Source organism: Saimiri boliviensis, chromosome X (assembly GCF_048565385.1).
Source record: "Saimiri boliviensis isolate mSaiBol1 chromosome X, mSaiBol1.pri, whole genome shotgun sequence".
Classification (NCBI taxonomy): Eukaryota; Metazoa; Chordata; class Mammalia; order Primates; family Cebidae; genus Saimiri; species Saimiri boliviensis.
The window spans coordinates 51,902,758-51,929,880 of NC_133470.1; the positions used below are offsets into that span (position 1 = coordinate 51,902,758).

The 27,123-nt window shown below is 37.7% G+C and overlaps 1 protein-coding gene across 2 annotated transcripts; it reads right to left on the bottom strand.

The window, feature by feature from the left end:
- Positions 1 to 50: 50 nt before the first annotated feature.
- SPIN3 (spindlin family member 3) lies at positions 51 to 4,809 on the bottom strand. 2 transcript variants are annotated; one of them, XM_010331886.3, is made up of 2 exons: positions 4,556 to 4,809; positions 51 to 4,201 (listed from the first exon to the last, which is right to left on the bottom strand). In XM_010331886.3, exon 2 carries the CDS (start codon positions 4,197 to 4,199, stop codon positions 3,423 to 3,425), a length of 777 nt encoding a protein of 258 aa, XP_010330188.1. In that variant the 5' UTR covers positions 4,200 to 4,201; positions 4,556 to 4,809; the 3' UTR covers positions 51 to 3,422. The 2 variants fall into 2 exon arrangements, with proteins under 2 accessions (XP_010330188.1, XP_010330189.1); XM_010331887.3 differs by having other exon boundaries at positions 4,546 to 4,809.
- Between the last annotated feature and the right edge of the window lie 22,314 nt (positions 4,810 to 27,123).

Genomic DNA, 27,123 nt, shown 5'->3' on the forward strand with positions numbered 1-27,123 from the left:
CCTTCCCTTCCAGATTCTGAACCAATTAAAAAATATACACAGGAATCAAATAGGGATTAAGATATCAGCTTTAATATATTGTTCAGTGAAAAAAGCAAGATTCAGAACAGCATGTATAGTATGCCACCATTTGTGTAAAAAAAAAAAAACCTGATACACACACACCCACACACAATATGCTTGTAAATACACGGAATATCTCTGGAAGGATACATAAGTAACTGGTAACAATGGTTACTTTTTGAAAATAGGACCAGCGGGGAACTGAGGCCAGGGGTGAGAAGGAGGAAAAGCGATTTACTTTTTATTGTATACCCTTTTGTACTGTTTGACTTTTACCACAGTCATGTGTTATTTTTCTAAAAAAAAAAAAAACAAAAACAAAAAAACATATATTAAAACTGTAAAAAATAAGAAAAATAGATACCAGCTTTAGAGCTGATAGAGCTGGATTGGACAACATGGCTTGGACCTGAGGCTGAAATGAACTTTGACCACGAGTCTAAGGACTTTGGGATCCCCCACCCCAAGGGGAGATAGTTGGGTCTACAAAGTAGATGTTTACCCAACCATGCAGTGAAGGACCGCAGTCTTTTCCACATCTTGCTGTGTGGAACAAACTCAAGATCCAAGAGTGGCCTAAGCTGCCTATCCATTATAACCATTTTCTCAATCTCACCAAGTTATTCCTCCTCCCATGCATAAGACTGAATGAGTGGCAAGAGAAGGTGAGTAGAAACTTTCTTCCAAACATTTTTGAGAGATGCAAATCTTTTCTTTTTCTTGAGTCAGGAGCATGGAGAGAGGAAGAGGATATAGATCCCCTCACACCCCTGTACATTTTATTCTCTTAAGCCACAATGGTTAACACTCAAGACTCTGGTCAATAAACAGGGCTGTGGTTGTCTCCTTCCAGGGAGACCAACAGTATCTTAGAAAAGTTCTGCTCCCATCAATGTAAGATTGGTGAGCAGTTCTGTTTTTGCCCCCAAGAGGCTCTAAAATGAGTCAAAAATAGGACAGTAATTAAATTAACTCCAAGGCTACATTATACCCTAGGCTGAAAATATGATCACAATTTTAGCCCTAATTTACAATTATGTCCAGCCATATTTCCTGACATAGCTGACAATTATACAATGACTCCCAAAGATAGCATTAAAAAACTTCAAATAATACAACATCAACATAATGAAAATGCCTTAGTTTGAACTATATGACCTCACCCCCACCCCATCAACTATTAAACTCCAAGGGGAAAATGACTACCCCAAATTAAATTTCTAATTCAAAGTCCAAAAGAATTAAAGTCCAAAATTCTGCCTTTCCCAATTTCTCGTTTTTCTCATTTCAGCCATACAGATCTTACAAAGATGTCTGCCCAGATATGGGGTTGCTTCAGCAGCTCCAGCCTTGGCTGTCTTCCTCTTGACTGGGTGTAGTTCCTTCAGGACCTCAGGAGTTGAATTAATCTAACCCCACAATTGCATGTCATACATATTTAAGAGTCCAAAGGGTCAACAAGACATCAGATTATCACAGTATCAACCTCACATCAAAAAAATTAGAAGCACACTAGTCCCCAGTCACTAGAACAGTTTTTTTAAGCAAATGTATGACCCCAGGACTTAGTACATAGGGCAATACAGACCCACATTGCTGTTGTCAGTGAAACATCATAGTAGAGACTTAGTGGCATCAAAAAGGAAAAAGTAGACAGATAAAACATAGGAGAAAAGAGAATATCTTCTTTGTTTCATCCTCAGCAGGATGCCAATCTGTGCCGGTAGTCTGGACTCCATGACCTGTGAACTTAAACTAATTTGGAAGATATCTAGCAGTACAATCCCAATATGATTATACTGCCTTGAGTCCCAGCCCCAAATGTGCAAAAGTCCATGGCCTTATTAGGCTGTTACTGCTAATGGAGCTTCTCTGAGAGCCCCAGTGAGAAAGCATTGGTTTTGGCCAGGTGCTTCTCTCAAAAACCATGCTTGTATTTCAACTTTTCTTTCCTAGGCTTTGGTTAACCTCCACCAATGCCTCTTTAATAATGGAAAGCTCAAAGGCCCTTCCATTTTTACTTTTCTGCCACAGTAGAACTCACCCTTATCTGCATATGAGTTTCTTAGGGCCAGCCAAGAAACAGGATAGACTTAAAAATCAAAACAATAACAAAAATCTATTAGATTTCTACCAATGCCAGCACTTAAAACATCATTAAGCCTACAAATTACCTACCACTGACTGTGTCCCAAGTCCTGCTGGGATACCATAATAGATGAGCCCACCAGCCTCTGCAAGGAAGCATAGTCTGCTTTCAGCCTTTCTTGGTTCTCACAAGCGCCTTACCCACCTCATATGTTGGGACTCTGAAGTCTCCCAAGAATAAAATCTAAAACTTCTGAGTCTCTCTTAGTACAGCAAAGAAATCTGTATCTCAGCTTGATTCTAGGTTTCTGCTCTTTCATTCTGAGGTTCTAGACAGATCTGTCAACCCTTGCCAAGCCCAGCCTTTGCCCTGTGACAGAGTGTCCCTGTGACTGAGGACTCTAGCTAGAGCCTGGCTTAATGCTCCTCTGGGCTGACAAAGACCACTTGTGCTAAGGTCTGCCTGCACAGCTTGTATCAGTTAAAACCCACACCATGTCTGCAGATAGCAGCCAGAGCTACTGCAGACGAGAGGAGAGATCCTAATGCCACTGATGACTAAAACCTTTCACTTAAGATTTACCAGAAATCTTGATCTCTCCACTTGGAGTTTGGTCCCCAAATGCTTGTCTTCTTATCAGTTTTGCACGGTTTCTCAGCCTATGCTTAGGTACTAAAATGCAAAGTAATTACCTTATTAATTCTAGACAGTTGAGCAATAGGTGAAAGAACCAGAAAGGGAGCAAGACATTAGCCTTGCTTTTAGTACAGTTAGAATTGAGAATGCAACTTGAACAAGAGACCAAAATGGGTTTCCCACTCTCCCAAGTTAGACTTTTGAAGCTACCTGGGAAAGATTTGAGATTGCAAAGACACTTACCCAGCCAGTCACATGGGGTATCTCAGCAAGCTTCACACCTCAATGAGGGTAGAGTCCAAGTGCCAAAAAGAGTGAGGTGAGAGGTGTTCAGCTACCTTTAATCTATTACCACCACCCAATATAAAAAAAGTATGAGCCAATGGATGTCAGGCTTTACCCTTTTCACTAATCAGTTAAATCAGTTAAACTGCAGAGAGGAACCAGTGCAAAGATTGGACAGATGGGCAAAAGGTTTCTTCCAAAAACATATGAGAGGGCAGAAGTTCCAATTTTTTGCCAAGCAAAACGTGCAAAAAGGGAGAAGATGGTTCTTAGAAACTGGAAAGCAATCAAGACTTTTTGTGTCTACAGATTTAGAGTCTCATATATTTGGCAAATTTCAACATGACCTTTAAGATGTTTTTACCAAATCGTAGACATAGATATGGAAATCATCATCAAATTTGATGAAATACACAGAGGGTTTTGCTTCTACCTGATGAATGACCATGCCAGTTCTCTTGGAGCCATCGTCTTTGGCATATTCCACCTGTTTGCCTACCAGGCTGTCTATGACTTCTCCTGGCTCCCTCTCTGCCGGAGGAGAATCATTGGAATCTTGAAGGATGCGGAGGTCACCGTCTTTATAATCATCTAAGAGCTGGTACATATATAATACAGGATCTTTCTCATAGGTAATGTAAAACCATGTGTTCATGACAGGTGCCTGAGCTAAGACCATCCCCCTCCATTCATTTTTGGAACCTTCCTCTGTCTCAAAAATATGTTCCACTGCTTTGCCAACCATTATTTCTGCTAAGTGTGTATCACTGATTCTAGATGATGCAACTCTATTAGGAAGGACTTCAAGTGATGACACTCTTTCATCTCTGTGAAGTTCCAATCCATAAACACAGTCAAATCCATCATATTTGATAAGATACAGAGAGGGATTTACAGGTACCTGATCCAGAACGGTTCCTTTCCACTGTGTTAGAGGTTCATCTCCATCTTTCCATCCGTGCTGAATTCTGCAGCCCACGATGTTCCTTTGAGGCTGGGAGGTGGGTCGGCTCCTATGCTTCTTATGTGCAGCCTTCCTCTTCATCATGGTAACAGACACACTGCTGTGTCCAGCGCCTGTCCTGGACCGCTGCCCTGCAGCTGCCTTTCCAAACGGGGTCTTCATGCCTGCAAGGAGGAGCACAGTTGCCAGGTGGACCGAGAAAGGAAATTAACAAAAATCAATGCGTAACACGGAGAGCTTTTTCTCCTAATCCGCGCACCCCGTACACCCACGCCTGTTTTTAACGAAAGCTACCTAGCAAGGCTGGAAATCAAGGCACCCTCGCTGAGTGCCTGCAGTAACCTTCCTCCCCAGCTCAGTTTCGCTAAGCTAGAGCAAGAGATCTGCGGTTCGCTGAAATGGGAAGCATTTCCCCATTCCCCTCGCCCTGCTTCCAACACTACCCGGCCAGGAGGCACAGATTCCCCACCATCCCGAATTGCGGGCCTCACGTGCCCAAATCGGACACCTCGCCTTGCCTCCGCAGTGAGCCTGTGGAGAAGGAATATCAGCGGGCGAGCGGCCCAGTGCTTGCAAAGCTGGGAGAGGACGATCCGTAGGCAAAGAGCGTCTCTAATAGGGCGGCGGAGCAGGCGAAGAGAACCGTGGCGGCGTTCCTAGCTCTTGGCTCCGGCGTCCTCCGCCTTCCTGTAGGCGGTGGCGGCGGCGGTGGCGGCGGCCGCAGCCCATCCGCCACATCGGACTCCCACTAGTCGCTGCTGCGCCGCAGTCTCCTCCCTCTTTTCCTAGCGCAGCTTCCGGCCAGTAGAGAGGCCTCCCCTTCCTGCCAAACACCGCGTGGCGCCCCTCCCTCACCAACCAGTACCACAGCCCTGGGTGTGGAAGGTGTTCCTAGGCTCTCGGTCCCGCCTCTTCCCCCAGATCAGAAGCTGTGGAGCCCACAACCACCTTTCTCTCACTGCATAGGTTTACCTCCTCTGGTTCAGGGCGCTCCTCCACACCCCACCTCACCTCCACTCTTGGCGCCCCTGCCTCATTTGCTTTCCACGTTTCATGAATTAGCCCCTTCCTTTCCCCTCCCTCCTCGCGTTCCCCCACCGTCCTTTGAAGGGGATTTGTGGTAGGACAAGAAAAATGCGCTAGTACTCAGTGTTCAGGCTGCCATCTTGACCCAATCTACCTGATTTTTACTGACTTGTCATTCCCAGACATCGCTTCTTGAGGATTTCTTTTCTTTTCCCCTGATTGCAAAAGAATTTCATGCACAGTATGGACACTGTAAAATTCATAAAATTGACATAAAAAGAAAATAACTGTAAGCCGGCCTCTCATTTTCCAGTACTCACAGTGAAATAGTAACTCATTATTTCCTTTTCCTTTCTTCTAAGCTCTTACAAAGCTGGGATAATATTGCTTACGCACTTTCATGTCCTGCCCATTTCTATATAGAATAAGCATTTGCTCAGGTTTTTATATATTTTCTGAGAACATGTTTTGTAGTGGCTTCATAAAATTAAGCATTAGGAGTTTTCATAATTTTGCCATTGCCTCCTATCTTCAGACATTTAATTTTCTGCTATCTATAAATTGTGCTTACACATGAATTATTCTGTTCACTGGAACAGAATAACCTAGACACTAAACTTATAACTCAGAAAAATTGCTATAATTATAACAGGAATTTGTAAGATCATAAATCTGTGGAGAAAGACATTCTAGAAGTGATTCAATCATTTTTATTATTAGAGCCATCCTAGTGGTTATTAAGCGGTATCTCGTTGTGGTTTTAATTTGCATTTCCCTAATGACTAATAAGGATAAACATCTTTTTGTGTGCTTGTTGGACATTTGTGTATCTTTGGAGAAATGTCTATTTCAAGTTCTTTATTCACTTTTTAATTGAATTGTTTGTATCAGGGCTGTTAATTTTTCTTTTAAAATTCTCGATAGGAGAACCTAATCAGATATATGATTTGAAAATATTTCATTTTGTGGGGCATCGTTTTACTTTCGTGACAGAATTTTTGATGCACAAAAGTTTAAAACTTGGTGAAATCCAACTTACGTATTTTTTTTTTTGTTGTTTATTGCGTGAACGTTTGGAGTCACATATAATTAAATATGGTCAAATCCAAGTTCATTAAAACGTATCCCTATATTTTATTCTAAAATTTTGTTTTTAGCTCTTCTATTTATGTCTTTGACCCATTTTGAGGTAATTATTGTATATGTTGCGACGGAGACCAAATTCCTTCTTTTGCACATGGCTCTCCACTTGTCTCAGCACCTTCTGTTGAAGAGACAATTCTTAGCCCATTTAATTGTCTTAGCACACTTGTTGAAAATCAATTTACTACAGATGTATAGGCTCATATTTGGACTCTTAATTCTATCTCATAGAATTTTATGCAAAAACCACATTTATTTTTATGTATCTTTATGCAAGAACCATGTTTACTTTTTGATTACTGTAGTTGTGCAGTCTGTTTGAAATCAGAAAGCGTTTTTGATGCACGAAAGTTTAAAACTTGGTGAAATCCAACCTATTTTTGTTGTTGTTGTTGTTGTTTGTTTATTGCTTATGTATTTGGAGTAACATCTAATTAAACATTGCTAAATCCAAGTTCATTAAAATTTACCCTTATGTTTTGCTGTAAAATTTTGTTTGTTTTTAGGATTGAATTTTAGGATTGTCTTTTCCTTTTCTGAACAAAAGGATGATTGGGATTTTAATAAGGGTTGCATTGACTCTGTAGATAAACTTGGGGAGTATTGTTATCTCAACAATATTGTCTTCCAATCCATGAACACAGAGTTTCCAGAGGGCATAATTTCCCACTAACAGTTTTTTTTTTTTTTTTTTAAATCAACACTGGGTATCTTACAATTTATTTACATCTTCTTTAAATTATTTCAGCAATGTTCTGTAGTTTTGGTTAGATTAATTTCTAAATTATTTTATTCTTTTTGTGATGCTATCGTAAATGGAATTGTTTACTGTGAAATTGTGAAATATATATTTGATCTTTGATCTCCTTTCCTGGCATTCAGCTCCTAAAACTCTTAAAAGACTCCTGAGCAATAAGAGTGTCTTTTGTATCCTAATAAGATGACTGATGATTGGCAACCCCTAGATATCTTCAGGATGGGGGCTGTTCGCCAGAAAGACCAGGGCATGATTAGAAGATGGAGCAGAGAGGAGTTAAAGGTTGAATCAATCACCAATGACCAATGATGTCTACATAATGAAGGCTTCATAAAAACCCAGTGTGACAAGGTAAGAGAGCTTCAGGATAGCTGAACACCTGGAGGTTTCTGAAGGGTGGCTCACTTGAACAGGGCATGGAAGCCTGGTGCCCCATACCTTACCCAATGTGTCTCTTCCTTCTGGGTATTCATCTGTATCTTTTGTAATATCCTTTACAACAAATGGGTAAATGTAAGTGAAGTTTTTCCTTGAGTTTTGTGAGGTGCTCTAGCAAATTAATTGAATGACAATCTTGATTTACAGCTGGTCTGTTAGAGGTACAGATCATAACCTTGAACTTGTAACTGGCATCTCAAGTACAGGGCAGTCTTGTGGGATTGAGCCCTCATGATTTTTAAGCATTGATATTATATCCTGTCTTCGTTCAAGCTGTTATGACAAATTACCATAGAATGAGTGGCTGAAACAATAAACGTTTATTTCTCACAGTTCTGGAGGCTGGAAAGTCCAAGATAAAAAGTACAGGCCAATTTGGTTCCCTGGGATAGGCCCTCTTTCTGGTTTCAAACGGCTATCTTCTCACTGTACCTTCACATGGTGGAGAGCAGAGAGAGAGAAAGCTCTCTTGCCACCTCTTATAAGCACACTAATCCCATCCGTAGGGGCTTTACCCTCACGACCTAATTACCTCCCAAAGGCTCCACCTTCAAATATTATCACACTGGAGATAAGGCTTTAACATATACATTTGGGGGACAGGGATACAAACATTCAATCCATGGCGTATCCTGAAATTTTACTGAGTTCTTTTAATCGTTTCAGTAGTTATTAGATTTTTCAGGATTATCACTATATAAAATGGTATTATCAGCAAATAAAAATAGTTTTGCATTTTCCTTTCTAATATGGATAACTTTTATTCATTTATTTTCTTGCTCCATTGCCCTGTCTAGAACTTACTCCAGTACAGTGTTGAATAGAAATAGTGAGGGGGCATTCTTGTCCTCTTCTTATGCTTAGGGAGAAAGGTTTCAGCCTTTCATTGTTGAATGTGAATTTAGCTCTTTTTAAAATTTATTTATGTCTTTTATCTTGAATAATTCCCTTCTATTCCTAGTTTACAGATTTATTGTTATTATTATTATTATGAGAGGATATTGGATTTTGTAAAATGCTTTTTTGTGTCAGTTGAGATAATCATTTTTTCCCTTCATCCTATTGAGATGTATTATTTTCATTGATTTTATAAGATGTTTAAATTGGAGTAACTTTACTATAACAAAAAATTACCACTTTAAGAGTACATTGTTGTGCAAGCACCATCATCCATTTTCAGAACTTTTTTGTTTTCCCAAACATAAAATATGTACCTGTTAAAAAATAATTTCCTATTTCTCCCTCTTCTCATTCCCTGGTAACCTCTTTTCCTTGATGCCTCATAGAAGTGAAATCATACTATATTTGTTATTTTATGTCTGTCTATTTTCACTTAGAATACTGTCTTCAATATTCATTTATGTTGTAGCATTTACCACAATTTCATTTCTTTTTTATTGAGATGGAGTCTTGCTTTGTTGCCCAGGCTGGAGTGCAATGGTGTGGTCTTGGCTCACTGCAACCTCCGCCTCCTGGGTTCAAGCAATTCTCCTGCCTCAGCCTCCTGAGTAGCTGGAATTATAGGCACCTGCCACCATGCCCGGCTAATTTTTGCATTTTTAGTAGAGACAGGGTTTCAGCATGTGGCTGATCTTGAACTCCCAACCTTGTGATCCACCTGCCTTGGCCTCCCAAAGTTCTGGGATTACAGCTGTGAGCCCCCGCACATGGCCAATTTTATTCCTTTTTAAGGCTGAGTAATATTCTATTACACCTATATATCACATTTTGTTTTTCAATTAATCTGACAATAGACATTAGGTTTGTTTCTACCCTTTGGCTATGTGAATGATGATGCCATGAATATTTGTGTACAAATATTTGTTCAAATCCCTGCTTTCTTTTCATTAGAGTATATACTGATAAGTATAATTACTTGATCATATGATAATTTAAGTTTTTGAGAAACCTGCCAAATTGTTTTCCACAGTGGCTGTACCATTTTACATTCTCATCAGCAATGCACAAGTATTCCAATTTCTCTACATCTTCATTCACACTTTTTATTATGTTTGTTTGTAATAGTCATCATAGTGAATGTACAGTGGTATCTCATTGTGCTTTTGACTTGCATTTTCTTAATGATTAGTGAAGCTGAGCATCTTTTTATGCTTTTATTGGCCATGTGTATCTCTTTGAATACCTATTCAAGTCATTTGTCCACTTTCTAGTTGGTGCTTGTTTATTATCATTAAGTTGTAGGAATTTGTTGTATATCTAATTCCTTCATTGGACATATAATTTACAATTTTTTTCTCACTCTGTGAGTTGTCTTTTCATTCTGTTGATGGTGTTCCTTGATGCATTTTTTTAATTTTAATAAAGTACAATGTCCTTTTTTGATTCCTGTGCTCTTTGTGTCATATCTTACAATTGATTCCAACATCCAATTTCATAAAAGTTTTCCCTTATGTTTACTTCTAACAGTTTTATTGTTTTAGCTCTTATGTTTATGTTTTTGGTTCATTTAAAACAGCATGGTGTAAGGTATATGATGTATATGGTGTAAGGTAAGGGTTCAACATCCTTCTTTTGCAAATGTACATGTGGTTTTCCCAGAATTGATTGTCGAAAATATTTTTCTTTCCCCATTTTATAGTCACGGCATTGTCAAAAATCACTTACATAAATAAGCAAGGGTCTATTTCATACCTCTCTTTTATTCCATTGGTCTATATGTGTGTCTTTATGCCTGAAGCACACTGATTTAGTGCTGTGGCTTTGTAATAAATTTGAATTCAAGAAGTCTGAGTCCTCACACGTTCTTTTTAAAGAATTTGCTTTGTTTTGTTTGCCTGTTGTAGTCTCTTCTGGTTCTATATGAATTTTATAACAAGTGTTTCAATTACTTTAAAAACCTTGGAAACTTATTAAGATTTTGATAGGAAATTCATTGAATCTGTAGATAGCTTTGGGCAGTATTGTCATCCTGTAGGACTTCTTTTAACATTTTTTTAAGGGTAGGTGTAATGCTAATGAACTTCCTTGGTTTTTGTTTGCCTGGGAATATCTTTATTTCTCCTACGATTTTGAAAGACATTTTTGCTAGATATTGAATTCTCAGTTGAAAGATTTATTTTTCTTCATCAGTCTATCATTACCTGCCTTCTGGCCCCAAGATTTTTTGCTGAAAAATTGAGGAGAGAGGTGGAGCAAGATGGTGGAATAGAACTCTCCAGTGATTGTTCCCTCACAGAAACACCAGTTTGAACTATTTGCACACCAAAATATCTTCCCCCAAAAAAACAAAACCTGGTGAAATGTCACAGTACCAGATTGTAGCACAACAATAAAAAAAGATGCATTGAAGAAGCTAAGACAGACAGTTTTACATTATTCACATTACCTCTCAAAAAACTTAAGACAGCACACTGTAAAAATATATAACATCTTATTCAAGGAAAGAGAGGGAAATGAGTACAGGATTTATCTAGGACCAATGCCAGTCCCACTACAGTAAAATCCAGCACAAATCAGGTCCCATGGCCCCAGACTGTAGGTCAGTACACACAATTTGAGCTTCCAGGCTTGCCCTGGTGCCAGGTGTAACCCTACACCTCCGGGCTTCCGGCCTGTGAGGTGCACTTGGTCTCTGACTAACTCCAGTGCTGTGCCAGGTAGAGCAGACTCAGGCTTTAGGTATGCCCCATTGCCACACTGACTGCAATGGCTTCAGGGTTTCATCATTCCCCTCAACCATGCTGACCCAACTGGCCCTGGGCATCAGTAAAATACCAGAGGGCCTGCCCAGAATCTCTGGAGAGGCTGACAGTGGAAGGGCCTTCCAAAACAAAGCCAGTCTGAAGACTGGAGTAAATACCTGCTTCTTCAAATGTAAAGACATCAGTAAACAGCCACAAGGATCAAGAGCAATCAGGGAAACATGACATAATCAAAAGGACAAAAAAAAAAAAAAAAAAAAAAAAAAAGTGGCAGTGACTGAAATGGAGATGTATGAATTACCTGAAAAGGAATCCAAAATAACTGCTTTTTAACTTAATAATGAAGAAAAATGCTTTTTTTGGAGTTATATTATTCAGTACATAATTTACAAAGTATAACCAAGTCTATGGTAAAGTGAATTTCTAATTCAAAAGGGTGCTGTAATCCTTATTTAACATTTTCCCTGTAATAATTACTATTTAAAAATAATTAGGATTACTCACAATTTTCAAGCTTTGTGAAACAAATGCTTTTTATTTGTTTATTACTTTTTACTAGTTAGAAATACATTTATGTTCTTTTTCTTTCTTCCTCCACCCTCCCCACTTCCCTTCTTGGCCTCTGATAGATAACAACTAATCTGACGTCTATTTTCATGATATAATAAAAAAAAGCTGAAAAAGCACTCACATATGAGTGAGAATGTGCAACAGGTTTTAATTCTTTTTTATGATGGAATAATATTCCATTTTGTATATATACAAGACTTTCTATTCTTAATTAAATTTTTAAAATTGATTTGGTGGTACAAGTGCAGTTTGGTTACATGAATATATTGTGTTGTGATGAAGTCTGGACTTTTAGCCATCACCTGAATAATGTACTTTATATCCAGTAGGTCATTTTTCATTCCTAACCTCTTCTCGCCTTCCCACCTTTCAGAGTCTCCAGTGTTTATTATAGCACTTTGTATTTATTATTTAGCTCCAACTTACAAATGAGACAAGGCAGGATTTAACTTTATGAGTTATTTCACTTAAGAAAATGGCCTCCAATTCTATCCATGGTGCTGCAAAAGACAGGATTTCATTCTTTTTTATGACTGAGAAGTATTCTATGGCATGTGTGTATGCATATATATATCTGTATATATATTACATTCTGTTTATCCAATTATTCATTGATGGACACAGGTTTATTCTATGACTTTGTTATAGTAAATAGTGCTGCAATAAAAGACAAGCTTATAGGTAGCATTTTAATATAATGATTTCTTTTCTGTATATATACAGTAATGGGATTGTTGTATCGAATGGTAGTTCTGTTTTTAGTTCTTTAAGAAATTTCTATACTTTTTTTTTCCATAAACGTTGTTTTAATTTATGGTTGTTCTAATTTACATTTCTACCAACAATGAATAAGTCTTCTTTTTCCTCAGCATCCTTGGCAACATCTGCTGCTTTTTGACTTTTTAGTAAAAGCCATTCTGACTTGAGTAAGATGGTATCTCATTGTGGTTTTAATTTGTATTTATTTGGTGATTAGTGATGTTGAGTATTTTATTTTTCATTTTGTTTTGTATTGTTTGTTGGCTGCTTCTATATCTTCTTTCGAAAAATGTCTGTTCATGTTCTTTGCTCACTTTTTAAGGGATTATTATTATTACTTATATTACTTTCTGTGTTGCTTGAGTTCTTTATAGATTCTGGATATTAGTCCTGGGTCAGATGGATACTTTGCAAATAATGTCTCCCATTTTGTAGGTTGTCAATTTACTCCGTTGACTGTTTCTTCTGCAGTGTAGGAAATTTTTAGTTTAAGCCCTATTTGTCTATTTTTGTTTTTGTTGCATTAGCTCTTCGGGACTCCGTCATAAATGCTTTGCCTAGGCCAATGTCCAGAAGTGCTTTCCCTAATTTTTTCCTAGGTTTTGTATAGTTTTATTTACATTTATGTCTTTAATCTGTCGTGAGTTTTTTTTTAAAAATTGTTGTTGTTGTTTCATTCTTCTTCATATGGCTATTCACTTTTCCTAGCAACATTGATTGAATAGCGTGTCTTTTACTCGGTGTATATATTTGTCAACATTGTTGAAGATCAGTTGGTTATAAGTATGTAACTTTACTTCTGGGTTCTATATTCTGTTCCATTAATTTATGTGTCTATTTTTATACTGGTACCATGCTATCTTGGTTACTATATCCCTGTGTTATAAATTGAAGTGAGGTAATGTGATTCTTCCAGCTTTGTTCTTTTTGCTTAGGATTGCTTAGGCTATTGGGGCTCTTTGTTTCCATATAAATTTTAGGATTGTTTTTTCTAATCCTGTGAAAAATGATGTTGGTAATTTGATAGGAACTGGATTGAATCTGTAGATTACTTAGGGCAATGTGGTCATTTTAACAATATTGATTCTTCCAGTTCATGAGCTTGGGATGTTTTTCCATTTGTGTCATATATGATTTCTTTCATTAATGTTTTGTATTTCTCCTTGTAAAGATCTTTTACCTCCTTTTGTAAATGTATTCCTGGGTATTTTTGTTTTGTAGCTATTGTAAATAACATTGAGTTTTGAATTTGGTTCTCAGCTTGATTGTTATTGGTATATAGATATGCTACTGATCTTTTGACTTTTTTGGAATAGTTTCAGTATGAATGGTACCATTTCTTTGTATGTTTGATATAACTCAATTGTGAATTCCTCCGGTCTAGGCTTTTATTTTTTGGGACATTTTTTATTGCTGACCCAATTATACTGATCATTATTGCTGTCTTCAGAATTTCTTTCTTTTTTTTTCTGGTTCAATATTGAAAGGTTATATGCTTTCAGGAATTTGTATATTACTCTGTGTTTACTAATTCATGAGCATAGGGATGTTCATTCGAGCCTCTGATAATTTTTCTGCGTGTCTGTGGTATTAGTCATAATTTTTTCTTTTTGATTTTTCTTATTTCAATTTTCTTCTTTCTTGGGTTAATTTACCTAGTGATCTCTGGATTTTGTTTTTCTTTACAAAAAACAAGTTTTCACTGATCTCTGGATTGTTTCTGAGGTCACAATTTTATTTAGTTTTGCTCTGATCTTTGATATTTCTTTTCTTCTGCTAGCTGTGGGCTTGGTTTGCTCTTTTGTTTGTTTGTTTGTTTCTTGAGATGCAGTGTTATAACGTTAAATTGTAATTTTTTTTTGTCTTTTTGAGGTAAGCATTTAATGCTATAACTTTTCCTCTTACCACTGCTTTTGCTATATTTTAGAGGTTTTGTTGTGTTTTTGCTTGTATTTGTTTTGAACATTTAAAAATTTCTACGTTAATTTTGTCATTTACTCAGAGATTATTCAGAAGAAGGTTATTTGATTTTCTTGTATTTATATAGTTTTTAGAGTTCTTCTTTGTATTGATTTTTAGTTTGTTTGTTTGTTTGTTTGTTTTCCCACTGTGGTCTGAGAAGATACTTGATATAATTTTAGTTCTTAAAAACTTATTGAGATTTGTTTTGAGGTCTAATATATGATCTACTTTGAAAATGTTTTAGTGTACTGATTAAAAAGATGTATATTTTGCAGTTTTTGGGTAAAATGTTTTATAAATTTCTGTACGGTCCATTTAGTGTAGATTTCAATTTAAGTCTAGTGTTTATGCCTCTTTTCTTTTAAAATTATTTATTTGTTGATCCATACTTTGGTTGATTCTGTATTTTGGCTATTGTGAATGGTGCTGAAATAAACATGAGAGTGCATATAAATATTTGATATATTAATTGTTTGCATATATACTTAGTGGTGAAATTACTAGATCATATGATAATTTTAGTTTTAGATTTTTGAGGACCTTCCACATTGTTTTTTTATAGTGGATTTACTACCTTTGCATTTCTAAAATGTATGAGAGTTCCCCTTTCTCCAAATTTTTGCCAACATTTGTTATTTTTTGTCTTTTTGATGCAAGCCATTTTGACTACATTAAGATGGTACATCCTTGTGGTTTTGATTTTCATTTATCCAATAATTAGTGATATTGAGCATTTCTCACATGCCAGCTGGTCCTTTGTATGTCTTATTTTAAGAAATGCCTATGCAGATATTTTCCCCATTTTAATTGGGTTATATGGGAGTTTTTTTTTTGCTGTTGAGTTATTTGCGCTTCCTGCATATTCTCATTCTTTCTTTTAACTTTTGACTTCAGGGGTACATGTGTAAGTTTGTTATATAAGTAAATTTTGTCACAGAGGTTTAGTGTACAGAATATTTTGTCACCTACGTAACAAGCATAGTACCCAATTGGTAGCTATTTGATCCCCTAACTCCTTCCACCATCCACCCTTAAGTAGGTCCTGGTGTCTGTTGTTCCTTTCTTTTTGTCTGTGTATTCTCAATGTTTAGTTCCCACTTGTAACTATGAGGATGCAGTATTCGGTTTTGTGTTCTTGAGTTAGTTTGCTTCAGATAATGGCCTCCAGCTCCATTATGTTGCTGCAAGGGTTGTAATCTCATTCTTTTTTTATGGCTGCATAGTATTTCTTGGTATACATCTCCCACATCTCCCATATTTTCTTTTTAATTTTTTTGTTTTTAATTTCTGAGCATACATAGAAGTTTTATATATTTATGGGGGGTATATGACATGTTTTGATACAGGCATGTAATGTGAAATAATTACATCATAGAAAATGGGGCATCCATCCCCTCAAACATTTATTCTTTATATTACAAACAATCTAATTACACTCTTTTTAGCGATTTAAAAATGTACAGTTAAATTATCATTGACTAGTTACCCTGTTGTGCTGCAAAATACTAGGTTTTATTCATTCTTTTCAAATTTTTAAAAAATAATTATTAATCATTCCCACCTTCCCCTCAGCACCTCACCACCATTTCCAGCCTCTGGTAACCATCTTTCTACTCTCAATTTTCATAGATTAAATTGTTTTCATTTTTACATGCTACAAGTAGGTGAGAACATTCTATGTCTTTCTTACTGTGCCTGATTTATTTTACTTAACATATAATCTCCAGTTCCATTGATATTGTTGCAAATGAATAAATCTCATTAATTTTTATGGCTGAATAGTACTCCATTGTGTATATGTAACATGTTTTCTTTATCCATTCATCTGTTATGATAATTATTTGGTTGCTTCCATGTCTAAGGTATTGTGACCAATGCTGTAAAAAACATGGGAGTGCAGTTATCTCTTCTATATACTGATTTTCTTTCTTTTGGGTATATACCCATGACTGCAATTACTGGATCAATTAATAGCTTTATTTTTAGTTTTTTGAGGAACTTTCAAACCGTTTTCCATAGTGGTTGTACTGGTTTACTTACCTATCAGCAGTGTATGATGGTTCTCTTTTTTTCCACATCCTAGCCACCACTTGTTATTGCTTGTCTTTTGGATATAAGCCATTCTAACTGAGGTGAGATGACATCTCATTGTAGTTTTGATTTGCATTTATCTGACGATTAATGATGTTGAGTACCTTTTAATATGCCTGTTTGCCATTTGTATGTCTTCTTTTGTGTGTCTATTCAAATCTTTGGCCCAGTTATTAATTGAATTATTAGAGTTCTTTCTGTACAGTTGTTTGAGATCCTTATATATTCTGGTCATTTATCTCTTGTCAGGTAAATAGTGTGTAAGTATTTTCTACCATTCCTTGGGTTGTCTTTTTTCTTTGTTAACTGTTTCCTTTACTCTTTTTAACTTGCTGTGATCCTATTTGTCCATTTATGCTTTAATTGCCTGTGCTTGTGGGGTATTGCTCAAGAAATTTTTGTCCAGGCCAATGTCTTAGAGATTTTTCTCAAAGTCTTCTTGTAGGAATTTCATGGTTTGAGGTCATAGATTTAAGCCTTTAATCCATTTTGATTTGATTTTTTATATGGAAAGAGATGAGGGTCTAGATCCACTCTTCTCCATATCCAGTTTTCCCAGCACCACTTATTGAAGACACTGTCTTCTCCCCAGTGTATGTTCTTGGCACCTTTGTTGAAAATGAGTTCACTTTAGGTGAGTGGATTTGTTTCTGGGATTTCAATTCAGTTTCATTGGTCTATCTGCTTTTATACCAGTACTATGCTCTTTTGATTACTATAGTTCTGTATTATCCTTTCAAGTCAGGTAATGTGATTGCTCCGGTTTTGCCCTTCTTGCTTAGCATAGCTTTCATTATTCTAGGTCCTTTTCGATTCCATATAATTTTTTTTTATTTCTGTGAAGAATGTCATTTGTATTTTGATAGAAATTGCATTGAATCTGTAGATGGCTTTGGGTAGTATGAATAATTTTCATTATAGAGATCTCTCTCTTTGGTAAATTCCTAGGTATTTAATTTTATCTAATTCCTAGGTATTTAATTTATCTTAAATCTCTTATCTTTTGTTTGTGAGGGAAAGTATTTATTTTTCTTTCATGTTTGAAGGATAATTTCACCAGATACATTATTCTAGGGCAAAAGCTTTTTTTTTTTTTTTTTTTTTAGTCAGTACCTTAAATATGTCATGCCACTCTCTCCTTGCCTGTATAGTTTCCACTGACAAGTCTGTTGCCAGACTTATCAGAATTCCACTTTATGTTGTTTCTTTTCTCTTGCTGCTTTTCGGATTCCTTATCTTTGACCTCTGGGAGTTTAATTATTAAATGTCTTGAGGCAGTCTGTTTTGGGTTACATCTGCTTGGCCTTTTATAACCTTCTTGTACTTCAATATTGATATCTTTCTCTAGGTTTGGGAAATTCTCTGTTATTATCCCTTTGAATACAATTTCTAATCCTATCTTTTTCTCTACCTCCTCTTTAAGGCACATTTTAAATTTAAATTTTATTTTTATTTTTTTGAAATAGTGTCTTGCTCTGTCACCCAGGCTAGAGTGCAGTAGTAAGATCTCGGCTCACTGCAACTTCCACTTCCCAGGTTCAAGCAATTCTCCTGCCTCAGCCTCCCAAGTAGCTGAAATTACAGGTGTGTGCCACCATGCCCAGCTAATTTTTATATTTTTAGTAAAGGCAATGCTTCACTGTGTTGGCCAGGCTGATCTCGAACTCCTGATCTCAAGTGTTCTGCCTGCCACAGCCTCCCAAAGTGCGGGATTACAGGTGTGAGCCACCCTGCCCAATCCAATGACTGTTATATTTGCCTTTTTGAGGCTATCTTCTAGATTCTGTAGGCATGCATTATTGCTTTTTTTCTTTTATTCTTTTGTCTCCTCTGACTGTGTATTTTTGAAATTACCTGTCTTTAAGTTCACTAATTCTTTTCTTCTACTTGGTCAATTCTGCTATTAAAAGACTCTGATGCATTCTTCTATATGCCAATTACATTTTTAAGCTCCAGAATTTCTGGTTAATTCTTTTTAATCATTTAATCTTTTTATTAAGTTCAACTGATAGTTTCTGAAGTTCTCTGTTATCTTGAATTTCTTTGAGTTTCCTCAATAAAGCTGTTTTGAATTGTCTGTCTGAAAGGTCACATATGTTTGTTTCTCCAGAAATAATTCCTGGAGGCTCATTTAGTTCATTTGGTGAGGTCATGTTTCCTGATTGGTGTTAATGATAGTACATGTTCTTTGATTTGTGGGCAATAAAAATTCAGTTATTTATTGCAGTCTTCACTGTCTGGGCTCTTTGGTGCTTGTCCTTTTTTGGAAGTCTTTCCAGATATTTGAAATAACTTGGGTGTTGTAATCTACATTGTATCTGCTTTAGGAGGCATGCCAAGCCCGGTAACACTGTGATTCTTGCAGACTCATAGAGGTACCACCTTGATAATCTTGAAAAAGTTCCAGGAAAGTTCTCTGGATTACCAGACAGAGACTCTTTTTTTCTTCCCCTACTTTCTCCCAGAGTTTCTCTCTTTGTTCTGAGTCACCTATATCTAGGAGTGAAGTGACACAAGTAGCCCTGTGGCCACCACCACTATGACTGCCCTGGGTAAGACCTGAAGCCATCACAGCACTGGATTTCACCCCAGTCCTGCTGTAACCACTCCCTGGACATTGCTTATGTTTGCTCAAGACCCTGGGGCTCTACAATTAGCCAGGGGCAAAGCCAGCTAGTCCTGTGTCATTCTCTTCAAGGTGGTAAGTTCTCCTAGGCCCTAAGTGGGTCCAGAGATGCTTTCCAGGAATCATGAGCTAGGAACAAAAACCTTAGAAGTCTACCTGGTGTTTTTTTTTATTTTTATTGCATTTTGGGTTTTGGGATACATGTGATGAACATGCAAGATAGTTGCATAGGTGTTCTATTGTACTGTGACTGAGCTGGCACTCAAACCACAAGATGCAGCTCTTTCCACTCTTCCCTTCCCTTTCCAAAAGCAGAGGAGCCTCATCTGGTAGTCACTGTCATCACAGACCATGGGGCGTACTTCAAGACTACTGCCAGTGTTCCTTTGATACCCAAGCTGTTTTAAGTCAGCTTGTAGTGAATGCTGCATGGCCTGGTACTCATCCTTCAGGACCCTGCCTCTGACCCAAGGCAGGTCCAGAAATGCTGGAACCAACCCAGATGTCCATTAACGATAGACTGTATAAAGAAAATGTTATATATATACACCATGGAATACTATGCAGCCATAAAAAGAAATGAGTCCATGTCCTTTTCAGGGACATGGATGAATCTGTAAGCCATTATAATCAGCAAACTAACTCAGAAGCAGAAAACCAAACACCACATGTTCTCACTCATAAGTCGACTTGATTGAGGACGCATGGACACAGAGAGGGGAACAACACACACCGGGGCCTGTTGGGTGGTGGGGGTGAGGGGAGGAAACTTAGAGGATGGATCAGTAGGTGCAGCAAACCACCATGGCACACATATACCTATGTAACAAACCTGCATGTTCTACACATGTATCCCCCCAAGTTTTTTTTTTAAAAAAAAGAAATAAAGAAAGAATGAAAATTCTGTCTATGAGTCAATCCCTGCCACTGAGAACCCCAAGAGCCCACTTGATACTCTATTGCCCTGTGGCTCTGCTGATACTTAAGGTGCAAGACAAAGTCCCCTTTAATTTGCCCTTTACTTTTCTCAAGCAGAAAGAATTTCCTGCAATAGCCACCACTGATGATAATGTTCTGAGTCTCACCTGGAGTCAGCATGTCTCGGAGGATCACCCAAGGTTCTTGATGTAGTACCCGGGTATCAGTGTCAAAGCTGTTTGAACCAAAGTGACTCCATCTTTAATAGGGGCTGGGTAAAATAAGGCTGACACCTAGTGGGCTGCATTCCGAGAAGGTTAGGCATTTTTAGTCATAGAATTAGATCAGAGATTTGCACAAGATACAGGTCATAAAGACCTTGCTGATAAAACAGGAAGCTGGAAAAAACTCATCAAAACAAAGATGGCAAATGAAAATGACCTCTGGTCATTCTTATTGCTTATTACACACAAATTTTAATAGATTAGCATGTGAAAGATACTCCCACCAGCACCATGACAGTTTACCAATGCCAGAGCAACATATGGAAGTTACCCTATATCATCTAAAAAGGTAAGGAACCCTCAGTTATAGGAATTGCCGACCTCTTTCCGAGAAAACTCCTGAATAATTCACCTCTTGTTTAGCATATAACCAAGAAGCAACTAAGTATACTCTGTTGAGCAGCTCTTGCTGCTGCTCTGCCTGTGGAGTAGCTGTTCTTTATTCCTTTACTTTCTTAATAAAACTTGCTTTCACTTTACTTTATGGACTTGCCCTGAATTCTTTCTTGTGCAAGGTCCAAAAACCCTCTCTTGTGGTCCGGGTTGGAATCCCTCTCTGCTGATACTACTGCTGGTTATTCAGGGCCTTAAAGCTTTTCAATTAGCAGACAATAAATGCTGCTAGAACTACGCCTTTCTCTTCAAGGCAATAGGTTTCCTTCTGTCTCAGGGTGTATCTGGAAATATCATCCAGGAAATAAGGCCTGGAAACAGGGTCTCATGACCCATACTGCTGCCCTATCCTGCTGTAGCTGGGCTGGTAGTCAAGATGCAAGACAAAGTCCTTCACATTCTTCTTTCTCCCCTTCTCAAGCAGAAGAAAGGAGTCTTTTTGCAGTATAAGCCTGTATATCAGTAGGTCATGTACCCTAACCCCCACCTCAGTTCACTGTTTCTCGGCTAAGTTCAGCACTGGAAGTCGCCTTAGAGTTGGAGTCCTTTTGGCCTAGACTGCCTTTTAAATTTACTTCATGATCCAGAGTACTTCACCCCATGGTGGTGAGGTTTGAGGGAACTCAAGTTCAGGCTGCTGGTATTGGTGATTCTCTTCTAGCTAGTGCTGGTTTAAGTGCTCCTTCTGTGGGTGGGCATCATCTAAATTTGGTCTGATTTTTCTTTCTCCTCTAACCGCACAGCACGGAGTTCAGTGCCTTACAATTGCTGTGTTATTTCTCCCACAACACCCAGAGAGGCTCTCTGCACCACCCTTCCTCTGCCTGTGGTGGGGGAGGGGTGGCATCTGCAATACAAGGCTGTTTTTTTCTATCTCTTCAGTGCCTCTTTCAGAGAGACAAAAAAAAAAGAAGGTAATATGAGGGCTCATCTGATTATGGTTTTTATAAAGGTGTTTTTTTTTTCTCTGTAGATAGTTGTTAACTTGGTGTCCTTGCAGGCCTTCTATTTCATCATCTTGCTTCCTATCTCCCGCATTTTCTTTCTTTAGTCAATCATTGATGGGCATCTAGGTTGATTCCATAACTTTGCTATTGTGAATAGTGCTGTGAGGAACATACATATACATGTGTCTTTATTGTACAATAATTTATATTCCTTTGGGTATATAGGCCATGTGAGATTGCTGGGTCAAATGGTAATTCTAAGTTCTTTGAGAAATCACTGCACCATTTTCCACAATGGCTAAACTAATTTACATTCCCACCAGCAGTGTATAGGCATTCTCTTTTCTCCTCAACCTCACCAGCATCTGCTAAGATATTTTAATCATAGCCTTTCTGATTGGTGTGAGATGGTATTACATTTTGGTTTTGATTTGCATTTCTCTAATAATTAATGATGTTGAGCATTTTTTATATCCTTGTTGGCCATGTATATGTCTTCTTTTGAAAGGTGTCTGTTCATGTCCTTTGCTTACTTTTTAATGGAGTTGTTTGCTTTTTGCTTTTCAAATTTATTTACATTTCTCATAGATACTGAATATTAAACCTTTTTTGGATGCACAGTTTAATTTCTTCTCCTTTTTTTTTACATTGCTGGTTTACTCTGTTGATAGTTTCTTTCACTATGCAGAAGCTCTTTTGTTTAATTAGTTTCAGTTTGTCAATTTTTATTTTTGTTGCAATTGCTTTGCCAAGACCTATGTCCACAGTGCTATTTTCTATGTTATTTTTCAGACTTTTCATAGTTTCAGATTGCGCATTTAAGTCTTTAATCTATCTTGAATTCACTTTTCTATATAGTTTAAGAAAGTTGTCTAGTTTTAATCTTTTGCATATGGCTAGCCAGTTATCCCATCACCTTTTATTGAATAGGGAATACTTTTCTCATTGCTTGTTTTTGTCATCTTTGTCAGAGATGAAATTGTTTCAGGTGTGTGGCATTGTTTCTGTGCTCTCTATTCTGTTTTATTTTTCTATGTGTCTGTTTTTGTACCAGTACCATGCTATTTTGGTTACTGTGGCCTTGTAGTATAGTTTGAGGTGGGGTAACTTGATACCTCCAGCTTTGCTCTTTGTGCTTGGTGTGGGCTCCTTGTTGGTTCCATATAAATTTTAAAATAGATCTTCCTATTTCTGTTAGGAATGTAATTGGTAGTTTGGTAGAAATATAAATGATCTGTAAATTGCTTTGGGCAATGTATTAGCTGTTCTGGCATTGTTTTAAAAAAATACCTGAGTCAGGCATGGTGGCTGATGCCTGTAATCCCAGCACTTTGGAAGGCTGAGGTGGGCAGATCACCTGAGGTCAAGAGTTTGAGACCAGCCTGACCAACGTGCAGAAACCCTGTCTCTACTAAAAATACCAAATTAGCCAGGTGTGGTGGTACATGCCTATAATCCCAGCTACTCAGGAGGCTCAGGCAGGAGAATAGCTTAAACTCAGGAGATGGAGGTTACAGTGAGTCGAGATAGCACCATTGCACTCCAGCCTGGGCAACAAGAGTGAAACTCTGTTAAAAAAAAAAAAAATCCTGAGACCGGTTAATTTATTATAAAAAGTGTTTTATTTACTCATAGTTCTGCAGGCTGCACAGAAATTATAGCTGTATAGCCAGTACAGCATAGCTGTACTAGTACTATACTGTTTTGGGTCCTGGAAACTTGTTGTATCTTTGAAGTTCAATAACGTGATGCATCCAGGTTTGTTCTTTTTGCTTAGAATTGCCTTGGCTATTCACAGTGTTTTTGTGGTTCCATATGAATTTTAAAATAGTTTTACTAATTCTGTAAAGAATGTTACTGGTAGATTGATAGGAGTAGCATTTAATTTGTAAATTATTTTGGGCATTATGGTCATTTTAACAATATTAATTCTTCCTATCCACGAATATGGAATATTTTCCTACTTGTTTGTGTTCTGTCTGAATTCTTTGAGCAGTGTTTTAAAATTCTCATTGCAGATATTTTTCACTTCCCTGCTTAGTTGTATTCCTAGGGATTGTATTCTTTTTCGTGGTGATTGAGAATTGGGATTGCGTTCTTGATGTGGTTCTCAGCTTGGATTTTGTATGTGTATAGGAACGCAACTCATTTTGTACATTGACTTTGTATTCTGAAACTTTGCTGAAGTTGTTTCTCTAATCAAGGAACTTTTAGACAAACACTGTGGATCTTTCTAAGATATAGAATTATATTGTCTATACATAGGGGTAGTTAACTTTTTCTCTTCTTATTTGGATGCCTTTTATTTCTTTCTCTTGCCTGATTGCTCTGGCCACAGCTCCCAGTACTATGCTTTACAGTGTCGAGCCACTGGCAGCAGGTCAGGATGGTTAGGTTAAACCCAAGCAGTCTGCATTCTGATCACCAACCTGTCCGAGGTTATGAGATTGCCGTGTGCAACAGAAATTCTCTCTCTCAGGCCACAACATGTATATACATCACATTCTTCTCTGTGTTCTGACAGTGGGGGATCCTTCCCAGCTCAAGATTATATCACAAATTTTGTCTCCAAAAATCTCTGTATGGTATGCTTGAAGGGGTTCCAAAGCCCAAGCACAAACTGTAATAAAGAAGTTTGAGTGAGACACGGGGAGGGGAGCACTACACACTGGGGTCCATTGTGGGGAAATGGGGGAGGGATGGGGGGTGGGGAGGTGGGAAGAGATAGCATGGGGAGAAATGACAGATACAGGTGAGGGGAAGGAAGGCAGCAAACCACACTGCCATGAGTGTACTATGCAACAATCTTGCATGTTCTTCACATGTACCCCCAAACCTAAAATGCAATAAAAAAAAAAAAAGAAGTTTGAATTCATTCCAGGCCACCACCAAAACACTACTAATGTAATGCATTGATGACTATGCTGTAGGCCTCCCCACTGTGGGAACAGCCAAGTGGGCAGTCTTGAGAGGGACTGGCAGGTGTGGGGTACATGGTTTGAATGTACCTTGTTCCACAGCAATGATGGTGAAACCTGTCCTTGGTATGTTTGAGAGTGCCTAGAACTCTGCTTACTCCCTCTCTGTCAGTCAGCAGCAGCAGCAGAAACAGCTCAGGGCAGGATGCAGAGCCCTTAAGGAAGGGCTCCAAGAATCACATTTTGCGGCAGCTTCCCAGTGCATGGAAGCCTTTGGGGCTTCACATGAGTTTGAGCAGTGCTACTGCGCGCTAAACAAACAGCTCCCATTGCCAGTCAGGAGGTCTGAAGGGGTTGTGGCACTCTCCTATAGTTAGGATTGCAGAGGTTCATGGTCAAAATGGAAAACCTCAGAGTCCCCTTACTCACTCCCTCCTTGGGTCTGGGTTCAGGGGATGGTCCTGCTGCTCAGTAACTTTGAGCAGGGAGTCCTGCTTCCTCTCTCTTCACTAACCATATTCCCCATTAGCTCTCTGTCAAATTTCAGTGCCCTGTTCAAGATTTACTCAATATTTTGGTTTCTTTCTGTAAAAGAGGCATGTTCTAGCTGCAGCTAGTCAGTAATCTTGATCTTTATAAATTGAGAATTTAAAAAACTTTTTGTCAACTTCATTGAGGCAACTGGTTCAGGAGCATGTTGTTTAATTTCCATGTGTTTTTGTATTTTCTGGGGTTCCTCTAGTTATCAATTTGTAGTTCTATTCTATTGTGGTCAGAAAAGATTTTTAATATAATTTTTACTTAAAAAATTGTTCAAACTTGTTTTGTGACTTAATGTATGATTTAATCTGGAGAATGTTCCATGTGCTGACGGAAAGAATGTGTCTTCAGGCCAGTGGCTCAGGCCTGTAATTCCAGCACTTTGGGAGGCTGAGGTGGGTGGATCACAAGATCAGGAGTTCAAGGTCAGCCTGCCCAATGGTAAAACCCTGTCTCTACTAAAAATACAAAAATTAGCAAGGTGCAGTGGCAGGAGCCTTGTAATCCCAGCTACTCAGGGCTGAGGCAGGAGAATCGCTTGAACCTGGAGGGCAGAGGTTGCAGTGAGCCAAGACTGTGCCACTGCACTCCAGCCTGGGTGACAGAGTGAGACTCTGTCTCAAATATATATATATATATATATATATATATATATATATATATATATATATATATATATTTGAACCAGTTGGGTGAATTGTGTTGTAAATGTCAGTTACACCTAATTGATCTAGTGTGTAGGTTAACTCTGCTATTTCTTTGCTTATTTTCTGTCTGAATTATTTTCACATTACTGAGAAGAGAATGTTAAAATTCCCTATTGTTATTGTAATACAGTTTGTCTCTGCCTTGAGATTTATTTGATATGTTTTGCATGTGTCTCCACCCAAATCTCATCTTGATTTATAGCTCCCATAATCCCCATGTGTCATGGGAAGTACCTGGTGGGAGGTAATTGAATCATGGGGGCAGATTATTCCACGTTGTTCTTATGATAATGAATAAGTCTTATGAGATCTGATGGTTTTATAAAGGGCAGTTCCCCTGCATATGCTCTCTTGCCTGCTGCCATGTAAGATGTGCCTTTGCCTCTTGTTCTGTTATGCCATGATTGTAAGGCCTCCCTAGCCATATAGAACTGTGAGTCCATTAAACCTCTTTTTCTTTATAAATTACCCAGTCTTGGATATTTCTTCATAGCAGTATGAATATAGACTGGTACATATTAATGTTGCTTGCCATACATGGGAGCTCTGGGGTTGGTGCTGGGGTTATAGATACTTATACTTGTGATATTTGCTTGTTGAATTAGGCCTTTTATCATTATATAGTGACAATCTTTATTTTTACAGTCTTGATTTGTAGTCTTTAAAATCTTTGGCTTTTTTCTGGTTTCTGGTTATTTGGCGTATCTTTTTCTACTACTTCGCTTTTGGCCTATGTGTGTCTTTATAGGTAACCTAAAATGCAATTAAAAAAAAAAAAGAAAGAAAAATAAGTAAATAAATAAATAAATAAAATAAAATATAGGTAAAGTTAATTTATTTAAGGAGGCTTACATTTAATTTTATTTCTTTATTCGCTCACCCTCTCTTTGCCTTTTAATTAAATAATTTAAACCATCTGCATTCAGGATTTAATTTAATTTATTTTATTTTAATATATATATATTTTATTGCATTTTAGGTTCTGGGGCCCATGTGAAGAACATGCAGGATTGTTGCATAGGTACATGTATGGCAATGTGGTTTGCTGCCTCCATCCCCATCACCTATATTTGGCATTTCTCCCCATGTTATTTTTCTCTAACTCCCTACCCCCCACTGTCCCTCCCCTAGTCCCCCTCCCATAGACCTCAGTGTGTGATGCTCCCCTCCCTGTGTCCATGTATTCTCATTTTTCAACACCCACCTATGAGTGAGAATGTGCAGTGTTTGATTTTCTGTTCTTGTGTCAGTTTGCTGAGAATGATGGTTTCCAGGTTCATCCATGTCCCTACAAAGACATGAACTCTTCATTTTTTTATGGCTGCATTGTATTCCATGGTGTATA

Excerpts from the sequence above, each read along its gene's own strand:
- SPIN3 (XM_010331886.3), bottom strand. The coding sequence starts at position 4,199 with ATGAAGACCCCGTTTGGAAAGGCAGCTGCAGGGCAGCGGTCCAGGACA.